The sequence below is a fragment of the Sceloporus undulatus genome, chromosome 3 (assembly GCF_019175285.1).
Source record: "Sceloporus undulatus isolate JIND9_A2432 ecotype Alabama chromosome 3, SceUnd_v1.1, whole genome shotgun sequence".
Classification (NCBI taxonomy): domain Eukaryota; kingdom Metazoa; phylum Chordata; class Lepidosauria; order Squamata; family Phrynosomatidae; genus Sceloporus; species Sceloporus undulatus.
Genome location: NC_056524.1, coordinates 31,767,392 through 31,790,377, shown reverse-complemented (window position 1 = coordinate 31,790,377; position 22,986 = coordinate 31,767,392). Strand labels below are relative to the sequence as shown.

Below are 22,986 nucleotides of genomic sequence, written 5' to 3'. Positions count from 1 at the left end.
GCAGACAGAGAGATGCTCATTTTCAATGCAAGTCTTCAGAGGTCACTACTTCATATACCAGCAACATGCCTTGCCTGGCCAATTCACTTCTCTGCCCGGATAAGCTGGCCCTGTGATCCCAGAGGCATGTATTTCAACAAAACCAATATCATCTCCAGGATAAAAGTATTGGCTTATTCTGCAATGTAATCTACATCAAAGCCCCGGGGTAGCCAGCTTGAAAAGACCCAAGATGCTTTTTAACTTCTTATCGGTCCTGTGCTTAGGGGGAGCCATAAATACCACAAGTCAGCTCTCACACGGGTTTCTCCTTTTCTTCTTCATCTGCTTGGCCCACCAAAGGCATTCAGAGAGCCATTTAAACAAGAAAGGGAGGGGGGACATAGCAAACAAAACTCTGGGAGGGACAGAGGGAACACAACTCCAGGAAAACCAGGTGGGAACCAAAAGGCATTTTTGCCAAGGTGAACCAAAAAGTGCAACTGGGATCCTATCAGAACTTGAAAAATTTGCCCTTTATTATTTTTTGGACGAGTTTCCAGACCCTTGTAGCCAGCATGGCCAATAGAAATTCTAGAAATTATAATATCACAAAGTAATTTTTCCAAGCTCTGAAGGTTAGGAATACAAGTCCCTTTCTTAATCTCCATTTATGCATAACATATTTCATTCTGTTCAGTATGCATGGGGAGACTGTATCCATTTACTGATGGGGATGAGGGTTTTGGAGTTGGAAGTGGCAGTTGTTCTCATCTCAGCCTTTAGTCCTCGAGATGTTTGGATTTCAACTCCTAGCATTCCTAACCATATGAGTTTAAGCTTCAAGGAACTCCAAAGCATTTGGAGAACCAAAGGTTGAAAACCACTGGCCTGCAAGTTTCACATTACACAATTATAGCACTACAATTCTACTTTAACTACCATGGCAACATCTTATGGAAACCTGGGACTTGTAGCACTAGAGCTCTCTGGCTGAGAATTCTACATACCCCTTTCTCAACTTCAAATTGTAGAATTTCATAGGATGGAACCACAGCAGTTAAAGTGGAATCATAGTGCTATAATAATTGTGTAGCTGCAAAGGGCTCCAAGTGTTCATGACCATTGGCCATGCTGCCTGTGGCTAATGATTACTGAGGTCTGAAAGAAAGAAGAGAAGAGAAGGGAAGAGAAGAGAAGAGAAGCAGGCAGGCAACAGGCTTTCTTCTTCTGGCCTAGGAGATATTGGCTGTACTCCTGAGAGTTAGCTGTTACACTTTAAAAGGGCACTCCATAAAATGTAATAGCTAGGATCTTCAGGAAGTTCACAGAAGAAATATTTCCTGCCTCTTCCTTCCACCTGAAGCCACCTGCACTCTCCCAAAAGAAGTCTCAAGGTGGGTCTCAGGCAGGATGGGGAAGCTCTCCTGAACAATGTAGGATGGGACATGGGGGCTGCCAAAAGGAGAAAAGGGCAAGAAAAGTTTATTCTGCAAAGTATCTAAATTGAACTTCTGTTAGATACCAAACCAATGTCTGGAGTCAGAAGCCATGGAGAGAATCTAAGAAAGGTGGGGATAAGAATGTTTCTACTCTATACTCTGGCCCCCATGTGTTTACTTCTCTTACTATTCTACACACTGAATTGTAAGAAACAGTGCAATCGTTTTATACACTAGGTAGGCATGTCAGAGTCTGAAAACCCTTTCCTTAAAAAAGAAGGCCGCCTGCTTGCCATAAAAAAAAAAAAACCTTGCTAGAGTTAGCATGAGATAGACAGAACAAATGCTCTTAAAATAAACCAGTGAGTTGTATCATTTTCATAGTTTCATCTTGGGCACAACCACCTGCAGGTTTTCAGCCTGGCTGAGAATTTTGCATTACATGTAGGATATTAAATGCATCTGAGGAAGTAGACTGAAGTCTACAAAAGTTCATGCTGCCAATTTCCTTCTTTTGGTTAATCTCAAAGGTGCTACAAGATCTCTCCACATGTAAGATATTAAACACTCACAAAACCAGCAAGGGTGGCAAGCATTTAAGAATTTAAATGTTAATCTTCAGTAGTGAAGACTAAAAACATACATTCTGACATAGATTTCAGATTGCTGGATTTAAACATTATGACTCAGTCTGTGATTTAATTCAAGTGAAGACAGGTTTTGCTGCAGTTGGAAACACTCATGGATGGATAGGTGCATACCAGAAGGGATGGTGACATGAGGAGGGCATAGGAAGCGGAAATGTTGAACATATAATCTTTTTTTTTCTGTACATTTGCAATGATTACAGTTTTTACACATTTTCAAAGTAGGTTGCTCTCCATTAGTTTGGATTAAGACTGTGTCATGGATGAGGGCTTGGATGGGTTTCATGTGATGCAGTAAAATCTTTGCATTTAAAAAATAAATTCTAATATGTGTGTATGTGTGTGTAATATATATATCAGAGCTTGCATGCATGAAGTTGTCTACCGCTAAGGAGAAAGATAGTAACATCTGTCTAGATCTCTGTACAATCTAATAGGACACATAGGGGCCACTTCATTATCTCTACTCCTGTTTAGGCTTATCTCCATTTCACAATAGCTTGTGTGTGCGTGTTTGGGTGTGCACCTCTGAACAAAATTTCCTGAGGCCAAACATATTTGCTGTGTGAAAGGAGAAGCTCTCCTGAGTTTTCCCGGAGAGGTGTCTTTTGTGCAGTTCTTAAAGAACCTAGAAAGTGTATCGCCTCCCATAAAGCAGTATATAAATAGTAGCCTAAATAGCAGTAACTAGTGTAATTGCAGAGATGGGGACCAGGTTATCTCTAGTTCAGAAGTTATGTTCTCTTTCCTGCACCACAACTACGGCTTTCTCCTCCAGCATGGCTGGGAAAATTAAGTTGTGGGAAGGAGGTGGTTTCGATTGCCAAAATCTCTAGTGATGAGGAAAGACATAAACGCCACTTTTCCTGCCTCCTGCTTCTGTGATCAAATTCTGCCCTACAGATTCATGTGAGATCTCTTGCTGCATGTAGCTTGATTGGACACAGTGTTCTATTGACTTTGGAGTCTGTAGTTTTGATTATAACCCTTTTGTAGGGAGGGTAGAGGGTAGAGCTATTATCCAAAGAATGATGGAAGAAGGGCTTTGTGCCACTCTGAAGCTTGCCTCATTGCAAGATATCCTTCCAACCTTTTTTGTGTCCTACATGAAATTTGGAATTGCATAGAGCTGTTATCCAGAAAAATGATGAACGAAGAGCTTTATGCAACTCTAAAGCTTGCCTCATTGTAAGATAGCCTTCCAGCCTTTGAGTATCCTATGCAAAATTTTGGATCACAAAAGGAACTTTGTTATATTTTGTGGGGAGAAAAGGGGTGTCATCCACCACAGTCACACTTGCTAGGCTAAATACGTTCAATGGACTTACTCCAGGATAAGTGTGGCTACAATGTAACCTAATAAACACACTTACTTCGGAGTATTTATTTCATTTCATTTCTGTGCCTCATTTCTCCCCAAAGCCAAGGTGGCTCACAAGATAAAAACATTTTTAAAACTTAACAGTTTTTTTAAAAATTAAATCATCTAGTTAAAATGTTAAAAAAAACCAAAACTAATTAGTGCACATTAATTTATTTGGACTTACCCTCATCCAAATGAAGTGTTTCACAAAAGCTGGAATCAGCCTGAAACTCCCAAGCGTTTTGCCAGTAAGGATGCCCTCAAGGTCCGTTAGATTACAAAGCCCATCATTCTCTGACAGGGCCAATACAGTCAGTCTAGAGGCACCTGGAGATCCACAAGATTTCCAGATTTTAAGCCATTTGGGGGAGAAAGGTGGGTTGTAGATTGATTTAGGACCGTTGGATTTAGTGCCACTGGAGGAGTTGTTGTTGGGTGCATTCCCAAGTCTGATTCATGGCAAGCCAAAGGCCCTATCAAGTTTCTTCAGAGGGGACATCTGAGGCTGAGAGAGTGTGACTTGCCCAAGGTCACCCAATGGGTTTGTATGGCTGAGCCAGGATTAGAACCTGGGCCTCCAACACTCATACTTCTATACTACTCATTTAGGCTCCAATTTAAATGCCCTTAACTAATTTGGAGTTATTTGCTTATTTATTTTTCTTTCTTTTGTATGCTGCCTTTCTACCCAGAAGGACCCAAGGCGGCTCACAGATTTTTTTTAAAAAAAAAAAGTTATTCAAAGAGACCCTTAACAAAATATGCAAAAGAATCCTAACATGGCAGTGCAATCCTATGCGTGCCTACTCACAAGTAAGCTCTATTGATTTCCATGGGACTTATTCGGATGTGCATGCTAGAGTCGGTCTGCCTAAATACCCTAAAGCAGTGGTCCCAAAACTGTGCTCTTTAAGGGAATTTTGGACTTCAGCTCCCAGAATCCCAGACTATTGGCCAACATGGCTAAGGCTTCTGGGAGCTGCAGTCCAAAATCTCTTAGAGGGCACAGTTTGGGGACCACTGCCCTAAAGGAACCAGATCCTGTTTAAGCTTGGAAGCTAAGCAAGGTCAGCTCTGGTTAGTGCTTGGATGGGATACCAGTTGCTGTAGGCTATATTCCAGGAACTGACAAACTGACAAAACCACTTGCCTATGAAAACCCTAAGGAATGAATGGGATTGGCTTAATTGACAGGTGAAGTGAAGGTACATACACACACATCTGGATGACACTGAGCTTAGAAATAAAATGACTTATCTTCATTATCTTAATTATCGATTCCCAGCTCAGCCATGAAACCTATGGGGTGACCTTGGGCAAGTCACACTCTCTCAGCCTCAGGGGAAGGCAATGGCAAACTTCCTCTGAACAAATCTTGCCAAGAAAACCCCAAGGATCATTTCGCCTTTAGGGTCACCATAAGTTGAAAACGATTTGAAGGCACACAAAAACAAATGCATGTGTGTTTAATTTCTGACCCGCCTCTCCCCATGGATCCAGGCGAGGGACAACAAAACCTACCAGACAAACATCAATTAAAACACATATCAGTTTAAAAGGACAAATAAGATGTACACATATTAAAACAAAACACTCCAGACAAATGGTTATCCAGCCTCTGTTTTTTAATAAGTCAGTTGCCTAGAGAGCAATGGTGGTGCTCTGCTTGCCTCACTGTTGACAGCATTTACTATAGGAACACTGCACAAATTACAGTGCTATGATTCCATATTAACTGCTGTGGTCTGTACTATAGAATTCTGGGATTGGTAGTTTAGAGAGGAGTACTTGGAATCCTCAGCCAGAGAGCTCTATTGCCTCACTAAACAACAAAATCCAGGATCCCTTAGGATGCAGCCATGGTAGTTAAAGGAGAATCCTAGTGCCATAATGATGTAATGTGAAGGGGGCCTCAGCTGCTTGAGGTCTTCTTGCAATGGTCTAGAAATCTATTTTTGAGACATAACTCTGCTTTTAGATCTATGTAGGATTAGTGGGGTGAGGGGAAGGTTCTCGTAAAAGGCCTCAGTATAACCAGAACTCTGCAAAGTTCCTTTTGAGAATTATATAAAAAGTAGGAAGGAGGGGGGGAAACAAAAAGAGATGTGCCAGCAGCTTTAAGACTAGTTTTTTATTATTATTCTAGCATGGATTTTCATGGATATAAACCCACTTCTTCAGATACAGTACAGACTGATATTAAAGCTGCAGGTTATAAAGCATATTTATACAGTTGTGGGAGCAGGATCAAATATAGGATACAGAAAGATGCAAATTATGACTGTTGGCCCTAAATTTTTGAAGGGCTGGGTGAGGTGATACAGGTCTTTCAGATCTTTACAGTGATCAGTTAGTGTTGATGTGTGAAAGCAATAAATCTGCTTTCCAAAAGTCAGTTTTCCTGGGTTCAAAACTCTCTCTGAGAAGATCCCTTTTGTTATAGGTACAGTAGTGAGGCCTTTTGTACTGATATATGTAATGCACTATGAAGCCATTGCCTTTGTTCATGCCTCTGCTAATAAATTAGAATTTGTGAATATTATTCAATTCAGCTCTTTCTCTTTCTAGCCTTCCATCGTAATTGCCTTGTTCAAGGACTGCTACCTGTAAATCCCTTACTGTATGTCCAGGAAGGTATAAATGTTCTGCAGTTGGTGTTGGGATAGTGTCACTTCTAATGTCAGATTTGCTTAGAGACTGTCCTGTTTGTCCAATACAGAGTGTGGAGGGCATGGCAAAGGATAACACATATCACATTGGAGGAAGAGCAAGTAAATGCACCTCTGATATTGTGGTTGATGTTATTGGCCCCTGTAATACTACTTCCCCAGTAGATATGGGGCCCGTGTTGGCATCTGGGTTTTGTCCCTGTATCAGCATCCATGTTATATATCTTGTTGTAAATGAGTGATTGTTTATGATTTGGATGTTGTCTGTAGGCCTGCCTCCCAGAGCTTGTGTGAGGACTGTGTTATTCTGCAGAACTGGTTGATGCATTTGAGTGGTCTCAACTAGGGAAAGTAGATGACAACTAGGGCTGTTCTGTCATTTTGTGGTTTTGGTCTGTCTTGTAGTAGATGCTTCCTAGGTATTAATCTTGCCTTGTTGATTTGTTTTTTCACCTCCTAAGGTGGGTATTGTTATTTGAGAAATGTCTGTTGCAAATTCAGGAGTTGTGAGTCTGGTTGTATGGGAGAGTTTGGCTATAAACAATAAATTTGGTAATGTGTTCTGGGTGAAAAGTATGTGTAGTGATCAGTGAGTTTTCAATATAATGTAGTGCTAAAAATCCACTGTGCAGTTACATAGGAGTGTCAAGAAAGTGCATTTGTTGTGTAGATGGCTCAGGGTGATGGTACGGTGGGAGGTGTTCAAATCCTGGTGGATTTGCCAATGTGATTGCACCCCATGTGGCCAAATTACAAAGCTTTCTTCACTAAAGCATATGTAGAGGAGAGGTTTGGGGTGCATGTGCTGCAGAAACATTCTTCCAAGTCAGCCATGAAGATGTTTGCATCCTGTGGTGCCATGGGGGTGTCCATGGTTGTTTGTGTTGCAAGACACTAACACAGCTACTTCTTGGAAAACTACTATTTGGGAACTACAACTCCCAGGCATGGTACAATCCAGTATCATTGGCCAGGAGTAGTCATTCCATAAAGCAATTGTGTAGTGCACAAAGGTCCTGGGGGAAATGAGCAGAATGCAGAAATCACACACACACACACACACACACACACAAAGAGAGAGAGAGAGAGAGAGAGATACAGATTAATTACTTTTGCACTTTTCTTTGCTGCCTTCCTCCCTTCTTTCCCTAGGAAAGCACTTTCTCCATAAGAATCAAGAAGTATTGGGCAAATGAAGAGAGAGAGAGAGAGAGAGAGAGAGAGAGAGAGAGATCTTTTCTTGTCTTGTAGGACCTTTGGAGCAGGTCAAAGTCTTCCCTGGCCTTGGAGTCTGTTGGGATAAAAGAGAGATTTTCCAAAGAGTATCCTTATTCTAACTTCAATAAATAGCATTGGAACCTAGTAAGCATCCATAGCAGTTGCCTATTTAATGTCAAGGACCTTCTCCCTCCCTCTCTTCCTCTTAAAAAATTCTCTTTTTAATGATTTTTAAAACGTAATATTTTGTGCATTGACGTGTGACAAAAAAATGTCTAGCAATGGCTATTGAAATCATTAATCTATTCTTTGCTTAATTTACATCAGCTGCTATCCTATTAGTCCTAATGTGAGTTTTGTTGTTGTTATTGTGTGCTTCTAAGTAATTTTTGACTTATAGTGATCCTAAGGTGGATCTATTATGAGGTTTTCTTGGCAGATTTCTTCAGAGGGGGATGATTCTATGATTATATGATTCTATCATCTGAGACTGAGAGAGTGTGACTTGCCAAAGGTCACCCAGTGGGGTTTTATGTTCTTTATGATTTGAACCCTGGTCTCCAGAGTCATAGGCCAGTGATCAAACCACTACATCATACTGGCTGTCCCCTAACCAGGGTAGACCCATTCAATTAATTGTTGAGTGAGTGGTGAGTGAGAATGTAGGTAGTAGAGGTGGATTCCATTGATTCTGAATAACAGAACTGAGGCCCTTGTGTAAACCCGTTTTACCAATAATTTATCCCTGATTCAGCCATAAATATACATAGCAACAATGATGAACAAAGCTGCTGCTGCCCAGATACACTGGATTCCAATTTAAATGTCCAGAATCCAGTTTATGGAATCCTACGATTTTCAGATTATGGAGGTGCACTTAGAAGTCTCTGAGAGCCAGTGTGGTGTCGTAGTTTGAGTGTTGGACTATGATTCTGGAAACCAGGGTTTGAATCCCCACTCAGCATGGAACGCTTGGCAAGTCACACTCTCTCAGCCTCAGGGGAAGGCAATAGCAAAACTCCTCTTGCCTCACCAAACTACAAACCAGTTGAAGGTGAAGTGAAACCACAGTGTTATAACTGTCTGCTGTGAAAAGACACCAGATCAAGCAATAAATATCATGGTACATAAGCATCTGAAGACCATAAACTAAACTCATCTTTTTTAAAACCTCTTTATTGATTGTAAGTTAGTCAGGAAGTGCTGAAGACATTAATAAACTGGACAGGGCAAACTCTGTCTTTCACACTGACCAAAATGTACTCAAGTTCAGGTTTGGGCAAGGACCCAGGGGAAGATAGTTCCAGAGTTGTGAACAAATAAGAGCAACTTGATGATAACATCCCTTGAAGGTTTACAGGGCAAAGTCTCAGTGATTTCAGTGGCATCCACTGGCTGATAACTCAGTAGGGAGAGTCAGCATGGTTGGATTATTACTTTGGAGACCAGGGTTCCAATCCCTGTTCAGTGCTGAAGATAGTCCAGGTTCAAATCCCCAATCATTTATAAACTCCTTGTGTGACCTTGGGTCAATAAGTCTCTCTTTTGACCTAGCCTATCTCACAGGGACCTTCAGAGTATAAAGTGAGAGAAAATTGAAAACCATTGAACAAATATAAAGAAAAACTCTAAAGGATCAACAAACCAAGACTGCACCTTTATATCCCTATCCCAGAGTTGCTGCCTTGGTTTCTTTCACCCCATTTCTTGTTAATCTCTTTTAAAGCAAATAAACAAATAAGGCTGTAACTAGATTAGGAGAAGATCGCTGATCCCTAGATTTAACACCCAATCTGTTTGCAATTCTATTATAGGTGAAGGATTACATTTATTTATTTATTTATTTCATTTCATTTCCAAGCCGCCTTTCTCCCAAAAGGTACCCAAGGGGGGCTCAAAAGATTAAAAAAAAATTAAAAACAATTTTAAAGAAATTAAAACACTTAAACCAGTATAAAATTGAGATTAAAAACATACAAAAGTTAAAATAAATAATCTAAAACACCTGCTCCATACAAACAAAGACATCTTTGAGCAGGGACAGAATGCATTTTCCTTCATGCCTGGTCGATCCATACTACAAGTTCCAGATGCAAAAGTGCCATAGGGGAGGGCTGTTCCTGGCCATTTAGAGGTTCCTGGCCATTTAGAGCCCATGCAAATTTATTTGGAAAAAGGACCCCAGTTTTGCACTGAGTTAATCTGGGAGTTTCTTGAGGAAGTGGGTTGAAATCTGCCAAAGCTCAAAGGCGGTTTTCCCTAACCTGATGGCCAGCTTTGGAGATGTGAGTTGAGGGGTGGCCATACTCTCAGTGGCATAGCTATTTCAGGATGATGGGAGTTGCAATCCCAAAAGAAGACGAATCTAAATCCAAAACACACTACGGAAATAATCCAGTTTGAGACCGCTTTCACTGCCCTGGCTCAGTGCTAGGAAATTCTGGGAACTGTAGTTTTGTGAGACATTTAGCCTTCTCTGTCAGAGAGCTCTGTTGCCAAAATAAACTACAGCTCCCAGGATTCCCTAGCATTGAGCCAGGGCAGTGAAAGCGGTCTCAAACTGGATTGTTTCTTCAGTGTGTTTTGGACCCTAAATTGGAGAAGGTTGCCAAAGCTCATGCTTTGGCTGGTCTTAAAGGTACTGTTAGACTCTTTCTCTCTCTCTCACCTCTTAGAATCATAGAATCATAGAGTTGGAAGAGACCCCAAGGGCCATCCAGTCCAACCCCATTCTGCCATGCAGGAACTCTCAATCAAAGCATCCCTGACAGATGGCCATTCAGCCTCTGTTTAAAGACTTCCAAGGAGGGAGACCTCTTTTCCTTTTAATACTGGTAGTTCATTGGTCATTGAAATCAATAGGACTTACTTCTAAATGGAGACGTTTTTCAATGAGCTGTAAAATGTAAATAATAATAATAATAATAATAGTATTGAAAGATCTTACATTTCTCTCCATTGCCTCTTGGATCCCATGGCTGAGAGTGTTTTATCAGATGCGTGTGTTGGTGGGGGTGGTTGGGGTTGTGTTAAAAGAGTTTTTCCTGTGTTTTTTAAAACTTTAAACACACTTGAATGGGAGCCCCCCCCCCTTCACTGGGCTGCTCCCAAAGCGTGCGGGAGCCCTTGGAATCCCATCTGTTTCAGCGCCCTTGTCAGTTTAATAGCCTCGTTTCCCACTTTATGGCTCCATCAAATGCAGCCCAGAGTCCTAGATCTGCTTTGGTGGGGCTTATCTGAGCCTGGTGTGTGTAAACCTTTCTCCAGACTCTTGCTGGAGAAAAGATGAACGCTGGGTGGGCGGATTTGGGGGGTGGGGGTGGGAATGGTAAGTTTAAGTGATGATGGGGAGAATTTAGAAGGAAAGCTCTCTAAAGCTTCTTCTTCCCTTTCTCCAAACAGAAACAAGGCAGCACCTTTCCTGTCTGGATCGTTTCCCCTTCCACTGCCGACCCCAGAAATCTTGCTGCCTCCTAAGAAGACAAACTACTAGACAAGGAGGAATGAGAAATGGTAAAAGAGTTTTTTCTCATAGCTGGGAGCCAACACTGATCTGAACTGGGACTGCAGCCAGGAGATCAGTAGAAGATCCTAAAATACAAACATATACAACTTAGCACAAAAGTCAGAATCATACAAGCACCATTGTATTCCCTGTTTACCATGTATGGATGGGAGAGCTGGACAGTTAGGAAAGAAGATAGGAAGAAAGTCCATTCATTAGAGATGTGGTGCTGGAGAAGAGTGCTGAGGATCCCAAGGACAGCCAAAAGGACAAACGAATGGGACCTAGAGCAGATCAAGCCAGAAATATCCCCTAGAAGCCAAGATGACAAAACTTAGGCTGTCATATTTTGGACACATCATGAGAAGGAATGAATCATTGGAAAAGACAATAATGTTAGAAAAGTTGGAGAGAAGTAGAAAGAGAGGAGGGCCACATGCTAGATGGATGGACTTTATTAAAGAGACCACGAATATGAGTTTGTAGGAGTTGGGCAGAGCATAGAGGACAGGGGGGCCTGGAGATGTCTCATCCATAGGGTCTCTGTGGGTCGAGATCCAGGCGAAGGCAGTTAATAAGAAACAGCAAGAAGAAGACACGTCTCCCAGGCAGGATGACCAGACATCCTCCTTTCCCAGGACACGTCCTCCATTTCCACCTTCTGTCCAGGAGGAATCCCCAAATATCCTCCATTTGGAGCATTGACATTTCTATGAGGCTTTTGCGCTTTTATTTGTCCTACGTGTCCTACATTTTTCTTGCATGACCAACATTTCACGGTGCCTTGTCCTCCTTGACGTGAGGACACATGGCCACCCCGCTCAAAGGTGCCTCTTCTCCTTCCTGATCGTAAAAAAACGAAACAAAAGAGAATGATCCTAATCCCTAGTTATCCATTTGTGGTCCTCGCGACAAACAGTTTAAGGCAACTCTTCCGAGGATGATGGCCAGCAGGTTGGAGATGTGGGTTGTGGGGTGGCCATACTCTCAGGGGCCAAGCTATTTGGGGATGATGGGAGTTGTAATCTCAACAGGAGGGGCATCTATTTTGGGAAGGTTGCCAAGAGAACAGGGCAAAAACTGTCTTCCGCTTTTCCTTTTTCTCTCAGCATAGTGGATTAGTGGTTTGAGCCTTGAACTATGGCTCTGGAGACCAGGGTTCAAATCCCAGCTGAGCCATGGAAACCCACTGGGTGACCTTGGGCGAGTCACACTCTCTCAGCCTCAGAGGATGGCAATGGCAACCCCCCTCTGAAGAAACTTGCCAAGAAAACCCTTCCAATATAATTCCCTAAGTGATCTGAGTGTTGCACTGTGGAGTCCAGAGTCCGAATCCTGGCTGAGACATATATAAACCCACTGGGGCAATGGCACATGTGCCCACAGAGAGGGCTCTGAGTGCCGCCTCTGGCATGCGTGCCATAGGTTCGCCATCACTGGCATAGACCCCCAAATAAATAGATTTAAAAACAAATCTTCCCCTTCTTCGAAATGCTCCTACATTTCCCCATCTTTCTAGCACTGCAAGAACTTATACTTTCACTTGAAGCATTTGGAAACACCGTTTTGTTGTTGTTGTTGCCTAAGCCTCAGGGGAAGGCAATGGCAAACCTCCTCTGACCAAGTCTTGCCCCATGGAAACCCCATGACACCCCATGGAAACCATAAGTTGGAAATGACTTGAAGGCACACAACAACAACAACATAACAACAACAACACGATTTTTAAAAGTACTTAAAATAGTGAGTGTTTGTGTGTGTGTTTGAACATCGAAATGGGGTTGAAATGTGAATGACAGGCCTGCAATTTAAGCCTACAATTTATTTATTGAATCTCCTTTCAAGTCAGCCCCATTGAAGTGGAATGGGGCTGGTATTTGTGTGCATGTGTATCATACACCTACTGCAAAAAGTAAGAGAGAAAGGGAGTGAAGAGAGAAAGGCACACATGAGGTGAAGGGTTCCCTTTCTCTATTGTGCCTTTCCAGATGCCTCTGACATTCAGGTTAGAGCTCTCTTCCCAAACAGGGAAACTACTGTCACAACCTTTAGGAGAAAACACACAATAAGAGAGATGGTTGGAATCCTGTTGGCTAAAGTAGACCTCTTGAATCAGTGATTCACACTCACGTCCCAAACACACTACAGAAACAATCCACTTTGAGAAGGCTAAATGTCTCACAAACACTACATTTCCCAGACTCCCCTAGCATGGAGCCAGGGCAGTTCCAGCGGTCTCAAACTGAATTAATTCTGCCGTGTGTTTTGGACCTTAGGTGCGTTTAATCGATTCAGTGGGTCGACTTTTATTCTATTGTATTTATATTGTCATTAATGTTGGGTTTACAGTGGATGGTGGGTGGGTTTGTGGGAGATCTTATTGCACTGTATTCATATTGCAATATTGTATGCCGCCTCGATCCCATTGGAGAGGTGGGGTATAAATTATTATTATTATTATTATTATTATTATTTACAGACCCAATTTTTGGGGTTCCCCCATATTTTATTTATTAAAACAACAAACGGACACCATTCAAACAAACTGACAGATTTCTTATTCAGTTACAAACTTCCCATAAATCTTATTATGTTAATAGTAATAGAATGTCTTGTCTTTTCTTCCTTTTGCTTCCAAATGTATAATCCATTCTTTCCCCCCTTCTGTCTTCCACTTCATTCTTCCTTTCCCCCCACTCTCTTTCATTTCTTATCCTTTCTTCATAATCTCCTCTTACAAACCCTCACACAGACCCCATTTTTTGAATCGTACACGTTATTGCGCACAGGCTCCTAACGTCCTTCTTCATATTGCGTTGTCTTGTCCACTTCCATGGGGAAAATGGTTAAGGAGGTTATTGGAAATGAAATATTTGTTTGGATGGGTCATCAGTGGAATATTTAGTAGAAGATCGGATCTCGCATATTACCAGCTTCGTGGCCAATTTTCTGGTGGAGGCAACACATTTATGGCTTAAGTTTCATAATAACGATCCTGAAATGTTACTGTTAAATGTATGATGTTATATGACTAATGAAGGCTGAAGGAAGGAAGGAAGGAATATCACTCAGCCTCAAGTTGGGAGCTGTATTTATTTGTGTGTTTTGTTTCTATGCCGCCTTTCTCTCTGAAAGGGATCCCAGGCGGATGAAAAATAAAACCATTTTTAAAAACCTAGGGCCAAAACACACTGCAGAAATAGTAAAGATTGAGTCCACTTTAACTGCCGTGGCTCAGTGGTATGGAATTCTGGGAACTGTAGTTTCTTGTGGCACCAGAGCTCACTCTCTGTCTCTCCCTCAGAGAGAAGGCTAAATGTCTCACAAAACTACAGTTCCCAGAATTCCCTAACACTGAGCCAGGGCAGTTAAAGCGGTCTCAAAGTGGATTATTTTCTCCAGTGTGTTTCAGAGCTTTTACAATAAAATGTACAACTCGACGTACTGTAGTTTGTAGAAGCCCTCGAGCTCTTCGACAGAGAAGGCTTAATAATGTCTCTCACAAAACTACAGCTCCCTCATTCCACAATAGTGAGCCATGCTACTTAAAGCGGTGTCAACCTAGATTATTTCTGCAGGGCAGATGCAGCCCTAGTTTATCTCTCTGTGTGTGTGCTGTGTGCTTTCAATATATACTGTATATAAATTCCAAAATGCAAACCTATATATATTCAAGCCGCGGATGGCTGAATCCGTGGACAAAGAATACATACATACACACATATATTCCAAAATGCAAAGCTTGATTTTGCCATTTTATGTTAGGGGCACCCATTTTACTACGCCATTGTGTTTAATGGGACTTGAGCATCCACGGATTTTGGTATCCATGGGGAACCAAACCCCCGTGGATACCAAAGACCCACTCGCCTCTGCCGCGGTTTCAACTTGGGCTGCATCCACACGGTAGAAATAACGCAGTTTGACCAGAGTGACCATCCCTCCCAACTGCAAAGGAGGAGAAGGTGCTGCAAAACTGGAGGACGATCAAGACAACGGAGGCCATTCCAAACTAAAAGCTTAAAAACGCTCATAAATCCAAAAACGCACTGCAGAAATAATCCCGTTTGAGACCGCTTTAACTGCCCTGGCTCAATGCTAGGAGACCCTGGGAAGTGTAGCTTTGTGTGCCATTTAGCCTTCTCTGTCAGAGAGAGCTCTGGTGCCACAACAAACTACAATTCCCAGGATTTCCCCCCAGCACTGAGGCAGGGCAGTTAAAGCGGTCTCAGACGGGGTTATTTCTGCAGTGTGTTTCGGACCACTGAAATATAAATGCATACTTCTTAGTCATGCTCAAAATGGGGGGCATGTGGGATTTCCTCCTTGACTGGAGTCAGAGATGTAGGTCTGGTCCTGGAAAAGGAGGACGTCTGGTTAGCCTGACTTTGACACAGTCTTTAATTGTCATGGTCCCATCCTACAGAATGCTGGGATTTATAGTTCTATGAGGCAACAATGCTCTTGGGCAAAGAAAGCTGAAGACCTTGTGAAACTACAAATCCCAGGATTACAGAGCACTTAAAGTGGTGTCAAACTGTATTATTTCTACAACTTAGATGTACCCTAAATTTCTGGATAGACCGGGCTAAGAGTCTTAACCCTCACCCAGTAATTAGATTTGGCTTCAAGATTGTATGAAATGGACTAAGAATTGACCTCTGTGCCTTTTTGAGTCCCTTTCCTCTCTTTCTTTCTCCCTCCTTTAACTTTTCCAATGGACTCAATTTCAAAAGTCTTCTGTTCAAAATTTGACTTGACTTTATAATTTCGATTAAAAGTTGCTGGGTTTCAAGATCAGAAGCCGAGGGAGCTCTCTGCTAATGGACGAAAAACTACCTCAATAGTCCCATACATAAATCAAGCCCTTCTTACCGCTGGACTGAAAATAATAATAATAATAATAATAATAATAATAATAATAATAATAATAATAATAATAATAATAATAATATGGCTTAAGAGGAGGTCCCGTTTTCTTGGGTGTAGCCTAGGGCTCCCTTGAATGTCTTTAGATCCCTGGCTCGATAAAGAGAGAAACCTTTCTTGGCACACGACCCAACCCTAAAAGAAATTAAGATAATCCTTTTACATTCTAATAAATTCACTTTTTCGGGAGTGTTTGGTGGTTTGTTGCGACGGCTGTTTTCTTCTTATCCTCTGGATTAGTTTGGCAATTGGCCATTAATGAGTAAAGGACTTTAAAATGGGAAGGGAGCAACTCTCTCTTTCTTCTTCCTTTCGACCCTCCGAGGAGACTCTAGGCTCCTTCCTAAAGTCAAAGGGGAAATTTTTAACTGGAGTTTGGTGACGGATTAGATCCGAAATGCTGCGACTCGGCCATCGATCCCACCGGGTGACCTTGGGCAAGTCACACTCTCTCAGCTTCAAAGGAAGGCAGCGCTAAGGAAAATCGTGAAGTCGAAGGCTTTCTCTGAAGATGCCAGCCACAGATGCTGGCGAAACGTCAGGAATAAACTCTTCTGGAACATGGCCACATAGATCGAAAACCCCACCAAAAAAGGAAGGAAACTCTTCTGGAGAAAACTGGCCAAGAAAACCCCGTGAAAGCCTTAGGGCCCGTAAGTCGGAAACGATCTGAAGACACACAACAAGAAGTGCCTTTAAAAACACAAAACAAAACTATCCCGCTCACACACACCTCAGCCAACCCGATCTCTAGTTGGCTTGCACACACTTTTATTCCAGGCCAGGCTGTCCGCTTTCCTCCGAGTATCTCCTTGCCCACACCTCCCTTTTTCCCTTCCTTCCTTCCTTCCTTCCTTCCTTCCTTCCTTCCTTCCTCTCTCTCTTCCCTTCCCTTCCCTTCCTTCATTCCTTCCTTCCTCTCTCCCCTGCCTTTCCTTCCATCCTTCCTTCCTTCCTTTTCTTTCTTTCTTTCCTTCCTTCCGTCCTTCCTTTTCTTTCTTTCTTTCCTTCCTTCCTTCACCCGTTCCTTCTTTCACTTTTCTTTCCCCCCCTTCCCTTCCCTTCCCTTCCCTTCCCTCCCTTTTCTTTTCTCTCTCGCTCTCTCTCTCTCCTTCTGCCTCTCGGCCCTTTGAACCTGGGACTGGAGGTTAAAGTGCACCCGGTCGCCAGGGGAGAAGGAAACTCGGAAGCCACCGCGGCGCTGGGAGCAAGGCGCGGTCCAATGCAACTGGCCCTGGGGCGGGGGCCTCCCTCCCTCCCTCCCTCTCTCTCTCTCTCTCTCTTCGGGTCACCTGCCTCCGCCGGGGCCAGTGGGCTTGGCTAAGCCAGTCCCAAGAGAGAGGGCCCAGAAGGCTTAACTCCCAAAGCAAGCTGCTGGAGAGGCCCAGGGAGGCCCTGCCTTGATCCGCTGCCACCCCCACCCCCCACCCGAAGGAAGAGGAGGAGGAGGAGGAAGAAGAAGAGGAGGAGGAGAATAATAAGAAGAGGAGGAGGAGAAGGAGGAAAAGGAGAAAAAGGAAGAGGAGAAGGAAGTAGGAGAAGCAGAGGAGGAGGAGAGGAGGAGGAGAAGAGGAGGAAGAGGAAGAAGAAGCGGAGGAGGAGGAGGAGGAGAAGAGGAGAAGAAGAAGAGGAGGAAGAAAAGAAGAAGGAAGAGGAAGAGGAAGGCTCGCCAAGGAGGGCCTGGGAGCCGATCCCCCTCCGGAGCCTCTGAGCCAAGGCCTGGGGGCGACGGCCGGGATCCCCCCCTGCTCCTGGGCCCAGCATGCGGAGGAGCTCCGCCGGGGCCCCCCTCCTCGGCCTTGGCCCTCTGCTGCTGCCTCCGCCGCCGCCATGTACGTGAGCTACCTGCTGGACAAGGAGGGGCCCTCCATGTACCACCCTCCGGCCTCGGTCCGCCACTCCGGGGGGCTCAACCTGGCCGCCCAGAACTTCGTGCCGGGCCCCCAGTACCCCGATTACGGGGCCTTCCACGTGGGGCCGGGGCTGGGGCTGGAGAACGCCCCGCCGGCCGCCTCCTCCTCCTCCTCGCCGGGATCGCCTTGGCCCCCGGGGGCTTATGGGGCGCCCCCCGGCCTCCGCGAGGATTGGAACGGCTACGGCCAAGGCGCCCCCCTCCACGGAGCCCCGGGGGGCTTGGCCTACAGCCCTCTGCCAGGAGGGGACTACCCCCCGCCGCACCCCCACGCCCTCCCCTCCCCAGGGGCCCACGGAGGAGCCTGCGCCGGGGGGATGCCCGCTTCTGCGGGGCTGATCCAGACCCTGAACCCCCCGCCCCCGCCGCCGCCGCCCCCCGGCTCCGAGCCCCTCTCTCCCGGAGGGCAGCGGAGGCACCTCTGCGACTGGATGAGGAAACCCACGCCGGGGGGAACCGGTAAGGAAGCAGCCACTGGGGAGGAAGGTTGGGATGGGGGGGTCCTTGGGGTCCTTGGTGCTAAAACTCCCACCTATGAAGAGCCTTGGCGGCAGAGGTTTGAAAGGAACGGGGGTTGTCGGGCTGGAGGAGAACCGTCAGGGCAAGAGTGCCTCAGAGCGAATACAGAGTGCATCGCCGGCTCAGGCCCTGGAAACAGGACTCCAACCCTCTCTGGTCACTGGAGCTGTGAGGAAGCCCCCCCCTCCCTTCTCAAGAAAAACCCACGGCTACAAGCATTTCTGCTACTGCTCCGACACTAAGGCGGCCTCATCCCGATGTTTTCTTGGCCAGCTTTCTTCAAAGAATGTGAGCCCCCAGATATCATGGTATTCTCTTGGCCTGTACCATATCCTGGGGTTTTCTTGGCGAGATCTATGTGAAAGGGACTTATGGCGACCCTATCCTGATGTTTTCTTGGCCAGATTTGTTGGAAAGGGACTTCTGGCGACCCTATCCTGGAGTTTTCTTGGCCAGATTTCTTCCGAGGCGGGTTTGCCTTTGCCTTCCTCTGAGGCTGAGAGAGTGTGAGGAAGCGTGGGCGCCAGGTTTCCGAAAGAACCGTTAGGGCAAGAGTGCCTCAGAGCTAGTACAGAGTGGACCGCCGCCTCCAACCCTGGAACCCCTGTTCCCCCCCCCCCCCAAAAAAAAAAAACCTCTGGTTCCAAGATGGGGGAGAAATCAGAGATGGGAGAGGAAAAGGGATCCCGACAAGGGTGCTTCTTGGAGGAGATCCTGCGCTGACCTGGCTTTCCTTTAGCTACCTGAGAAGGAAAATACGAAGATATAGCCGTGTTAGTCAGTAGAATCAGTATGTAGAGAGATCTTGTAGCACCTTTGAGACACATTGAAAGAAAGAAGTTGGCAGCCGGAGCTTTCCTAGGCTTAAGTAAGTCTACTTCCTCAGCTATCCAAATGCATCTAAATCCCTCTGAGGAAATAGACTGAAGTCTAGGAAAGCTTGTGCTGCCAACTTCTTTCTTCAGGGAGTCTCAAAGGTGCTACAAAAGTCTTCCGAGTTGGCATCGCTGGGGGTGGCATTGGGTTTGGGCCTTAACTCTGCGTCTTATGTCCTGGGGTCGATGGAAGTAGGGGAAAGGAAGGATTGGCTGATGTGGGGGGGAGGGCAGAATTTAATTTAATTTAATTTATTTCAAGGATTTCTATTCCTCCTTTCTCCCACATTGGGATTCAGCTGGAGGAGACTCAACACTCTTTGTCCCTTTTTGTTGTGTGTCTTCAAGTCGTTTCAGACTTCTGGCGACCCGAAGGATCTTGGAGTTTGCTTAGCAGGTTTCTTCAGGGGAGGATTGCCATTGCTATCCTCTGAGGCTGAGAGAGTGTGACTTTCCCAAGGTCACCCAGTGGGTTTCCATGGCCGAGCCCTGACCTCCAGAGTCATAGTCAAACCCTCAAACCACTACGCGAGGCTGCCTCTCACAGGCTAGAGATACAAGGCTGGAAGGAATAAACCATTTCAGGAGGTTATGATCCGCAGCAGGACAGGAATCCACAGTCCTAGCATCATTTGTAAGAGAAGCCCTATAAGGAAATATCAAGCCTTAGGGGCCAATGGGTTCCCTTGTGGGGTCAATGGGTTTGCGTCCTGCGCTTCAAGATCCTTGAAGATCCTTTGCCCTCAGTGGAGCTCTTCCTTCCCACTTAGAGTAAACCCAGGGAATCCCTTTATGAAGGACAACACCAAACACTCTTAGCTAAATTCTACTGATTCAAGGGGTCTACTCTGATTCAGCCTAGGATTGGGTCCTTTCCTCCTTCTCACCTCCCTCCCCCCCGAAGATGAGATCCAACTCTGCTCACAATAGATGTGAAAACACAATGCAGTTAAAACAGTGGATAACACTGAAAAAATGTTTTTATTTTACAATCCAATGAAATAAATGATCACGTTGAAGGGGTTAATTTTAAACCGTTAAAGAGGCCGTTAAAACAAGATTATAGTCACTAATCCAGGCAGCCCTGTATTATTAAATTATTTCGGCTCAAAAACTCAGAGCAAAAAAAAAATCATTTGGCTGGAGTTTTGTTAGTTAAATACTGTACTAGAAAAGTCAATTCTTGAATCCGATTTCCTGACGTCTAAAATAGTTTCTAACACCGAAACCATTTCCAACAGTTTCTTGATTCCCTACATGGGATTTAAACCTTGAATAGGATTTCAAAAGCAGAATGGGTCTCCTGTGGAAGGGATCTATTGTAGTCAATGGGATTTAGATTTGGGGGGGTCTTTAGGGGAGCCAAGGCTTTGTAGAAATCACTTGGAAATCAATTGCGTGGGAAACGGGACCTTTGGGTTTTCGAGCTGCGTTACTTCCACGTTTTTCATTACCCTGATCTGGATAAACCTGGATTTGCAGGCTCTCGACAGGAACACTTCCCAGAAGAGAAACGAGGAATAAGTGTTGCCTTCCTTATCTTACTGGGTTTTAACCTTTCCAGACTGGGGCAAATCCACCGGTTGAAACTGAAACCAGAAACGCAACAGCCGCGTTAAGCCTCTTTGCAAAGGGAAGACTCAGAAATCCTGGGACCCACCGTCAAAACATAACCAATGCCTTGGTCTTGAAGGTGTTACCGGGTGCCTCTGCTAAATCTAAATCGAGACAGGCATATTTATCTCCCAGGCCAGTTAAATTGAAGCGTGAGGGCTGTAAAACTGCCATTCTAAACACACAGCACATAATTCCTGGGAAAGCGCTAGCTTTCAACCTTAGAAGACAGCAATCGCTATTCAAGCCCCGAAGCTGAACTTTGGGACCAACAGGAAATATCCCTTTTCTCCCACTGATTTGGCATCTTCATGTTAAACCTACCCCTCCTTCCCCAGGGGATACTAACCCCTTACTACTCTATTAGCATTTGTGTGGCCTTTTCCGGTGTTCAAAGAGTCCCCCCCTCCATTATAATATTGTAATCCGGACAACAACCTTGTTTGGTAGGCTTTCGGGAAGATTTGTGCTCTTAACAGGGTTGAGTCGCCCTTGCAGCTCCATATATATTCGTATTCATATTCTCAATGTATATTCATGTACAGATCTATAGATGTCAACGTCCCTAAGGTGACCCTATGATAGGGTTTTCTTGGCACATTTCTTCAGAGGGGGTTTTGCCATTGCCATCCTCTGAGGCTGAGAGAATGTGACTTGCCCAAGGCCATCAATGGGGTTTTTACATGGTCGTGCTGGGATTCGAACCCCGGTCTCCAGAGTTATAGTCAAACCACGACAATCAGGCTGGCTGGCCTTGCTAAATGTTGTCCTGACTAACCGATATAAGTAGAAAATATTGTGATTATATGTGCCCCACAACACACATACACACACACATACATATATCTATTGAGATAGCTAGATAGCTAGATAGATATCGTGAGATATACAGATAGATAGATAGATAGAGATCCTGAAGTGCAGGACACAAACCAATTGACCCCAAGGGAACCCATATTATAGTGAGATATATTTCACTACACACACACACACACACACACACACACTGATATATATATATATATATATATATATATAGAGAGAGAGAGAGAGAGATATATCTCTCTATCTCGCTATCTATATATATATATATATACTGTATTTACCTCTGTCTATCTATCTAGTGATGGATACCTCTCTCTCTTTCTCCCCCCCCCTCTATTTATATCTCACAATCTTTTCTACTTTTCTACTTTAGAATATTATTAAGGAGAGGCAGCATGGTGTAGTGGTTTGACTGTAACTCTGGAGGCCAGGGTTCGAATCCCGGCAGGGTCCTCTGAACCCACCGATAGCCTTGGGGAAGTCACATTCTCTCATCCTCAAAGGACGGCAAAGGCAAACCCCTCTAATAAAACTTGCCAAGGAAACCTTATGGTACCCTTAGGGCCGCCGTAGGTCAAACATGCCTTGGAGAAATACTGTGTTACCAAGCCGGACAGAGAGGAGATAGCAATATTTATGAATTGTGAGTTGTTTTTATGATATCCGCGTGTGTTATATTCATGTTAATGAAATGTAAAAAAAAGAATGTGTGAACATATAAGCAGAGGGAGGAACAAATCCCATTAATTCGGAGTAAAAGAGAGTAAAAAGAGTCCAAGGGCAATTGTGGTTTAGAGCTAGGGAATTAGGAAAAGTTCCTTTTTAGGTCTACTGGGAAGACTTCTGAGAGTTCAAGACTTTCCAAAACTATACCAAGGTGTCCGCTTGGCCTTTTATTTTTAACGTGGCTTTGATAGATCAGAAAATCCTTCCAGGAGCAAGGCTGAAATCCTTGGAGGAGAGCTGGGCTTCGGTTGGTGTTTCTTCTTTTGTGGATTGTTGAACCCAGAGGCCTTGCTGCAAAGCTCGCCTTGCCTTTAAAAGAACCTGGACTTCGTGCTCCAAGGGCTCCAAATGCCTAAAAAGCAGAGAAATGCCAGGGACTTCCCGCTCCCTTCCAAGCGACCCGAAAAAGGGCTTTCGGATACCCTTTGCAGTCTTTTCCGTGGATAAAACACTTGCACGAAGACTCTGAAAAACACCAGTGGGCCTTGCTCTGTTTTAAATGGAAAGAAAGCCACCCATTAGCATAGGTTTCCTGAGCCAAAGGAAAATCTGCCACCCGCCTTACCCAAAAGACCAAAAAACCCGATGTGATTTCCCCCAAGTAAATGAATTTGAGTTTAGGATTCAAAGACCTAGCCATGTTAGTCTGGAAAATCAGTACGCAAAGGGATCTTTGGGAGGGGCAGGATATAAATAAAATTATTATTATTATTATTATTATTATTATTATTATTATTATTATTATTATTATTATTATTATTAT

The 22,986-nt window shown here is 44.2% G+C and overlaps 1 protein-coding gene across 1 annotated transcript in view; it reads left to right on the top strand.

Annotated features, from left to right (window-relative positions):
• Nucleotides 1-17,323: 17,323 nt before the first annotated feature.
• Nucleotides 17,324-22,986, top strand: part of CDX2 (caudal type homeobox 2) — a 33,533-nt gene continuing 27,870 nt past the window's right edge. Inside the window, exon 1 of the mRNA XM_042459572.1 lies at nucleotides 17,324-18,150. Coding sequence (XP_042315506.1) covers nucleotides 17,583-18,150 — 568 coding nt within the window. The 5' untranslated portion in view covers nucleotides 17,324-17,582. The remainder of the gene's footprint in view (nucleotides 18,151-22,986) is intronic.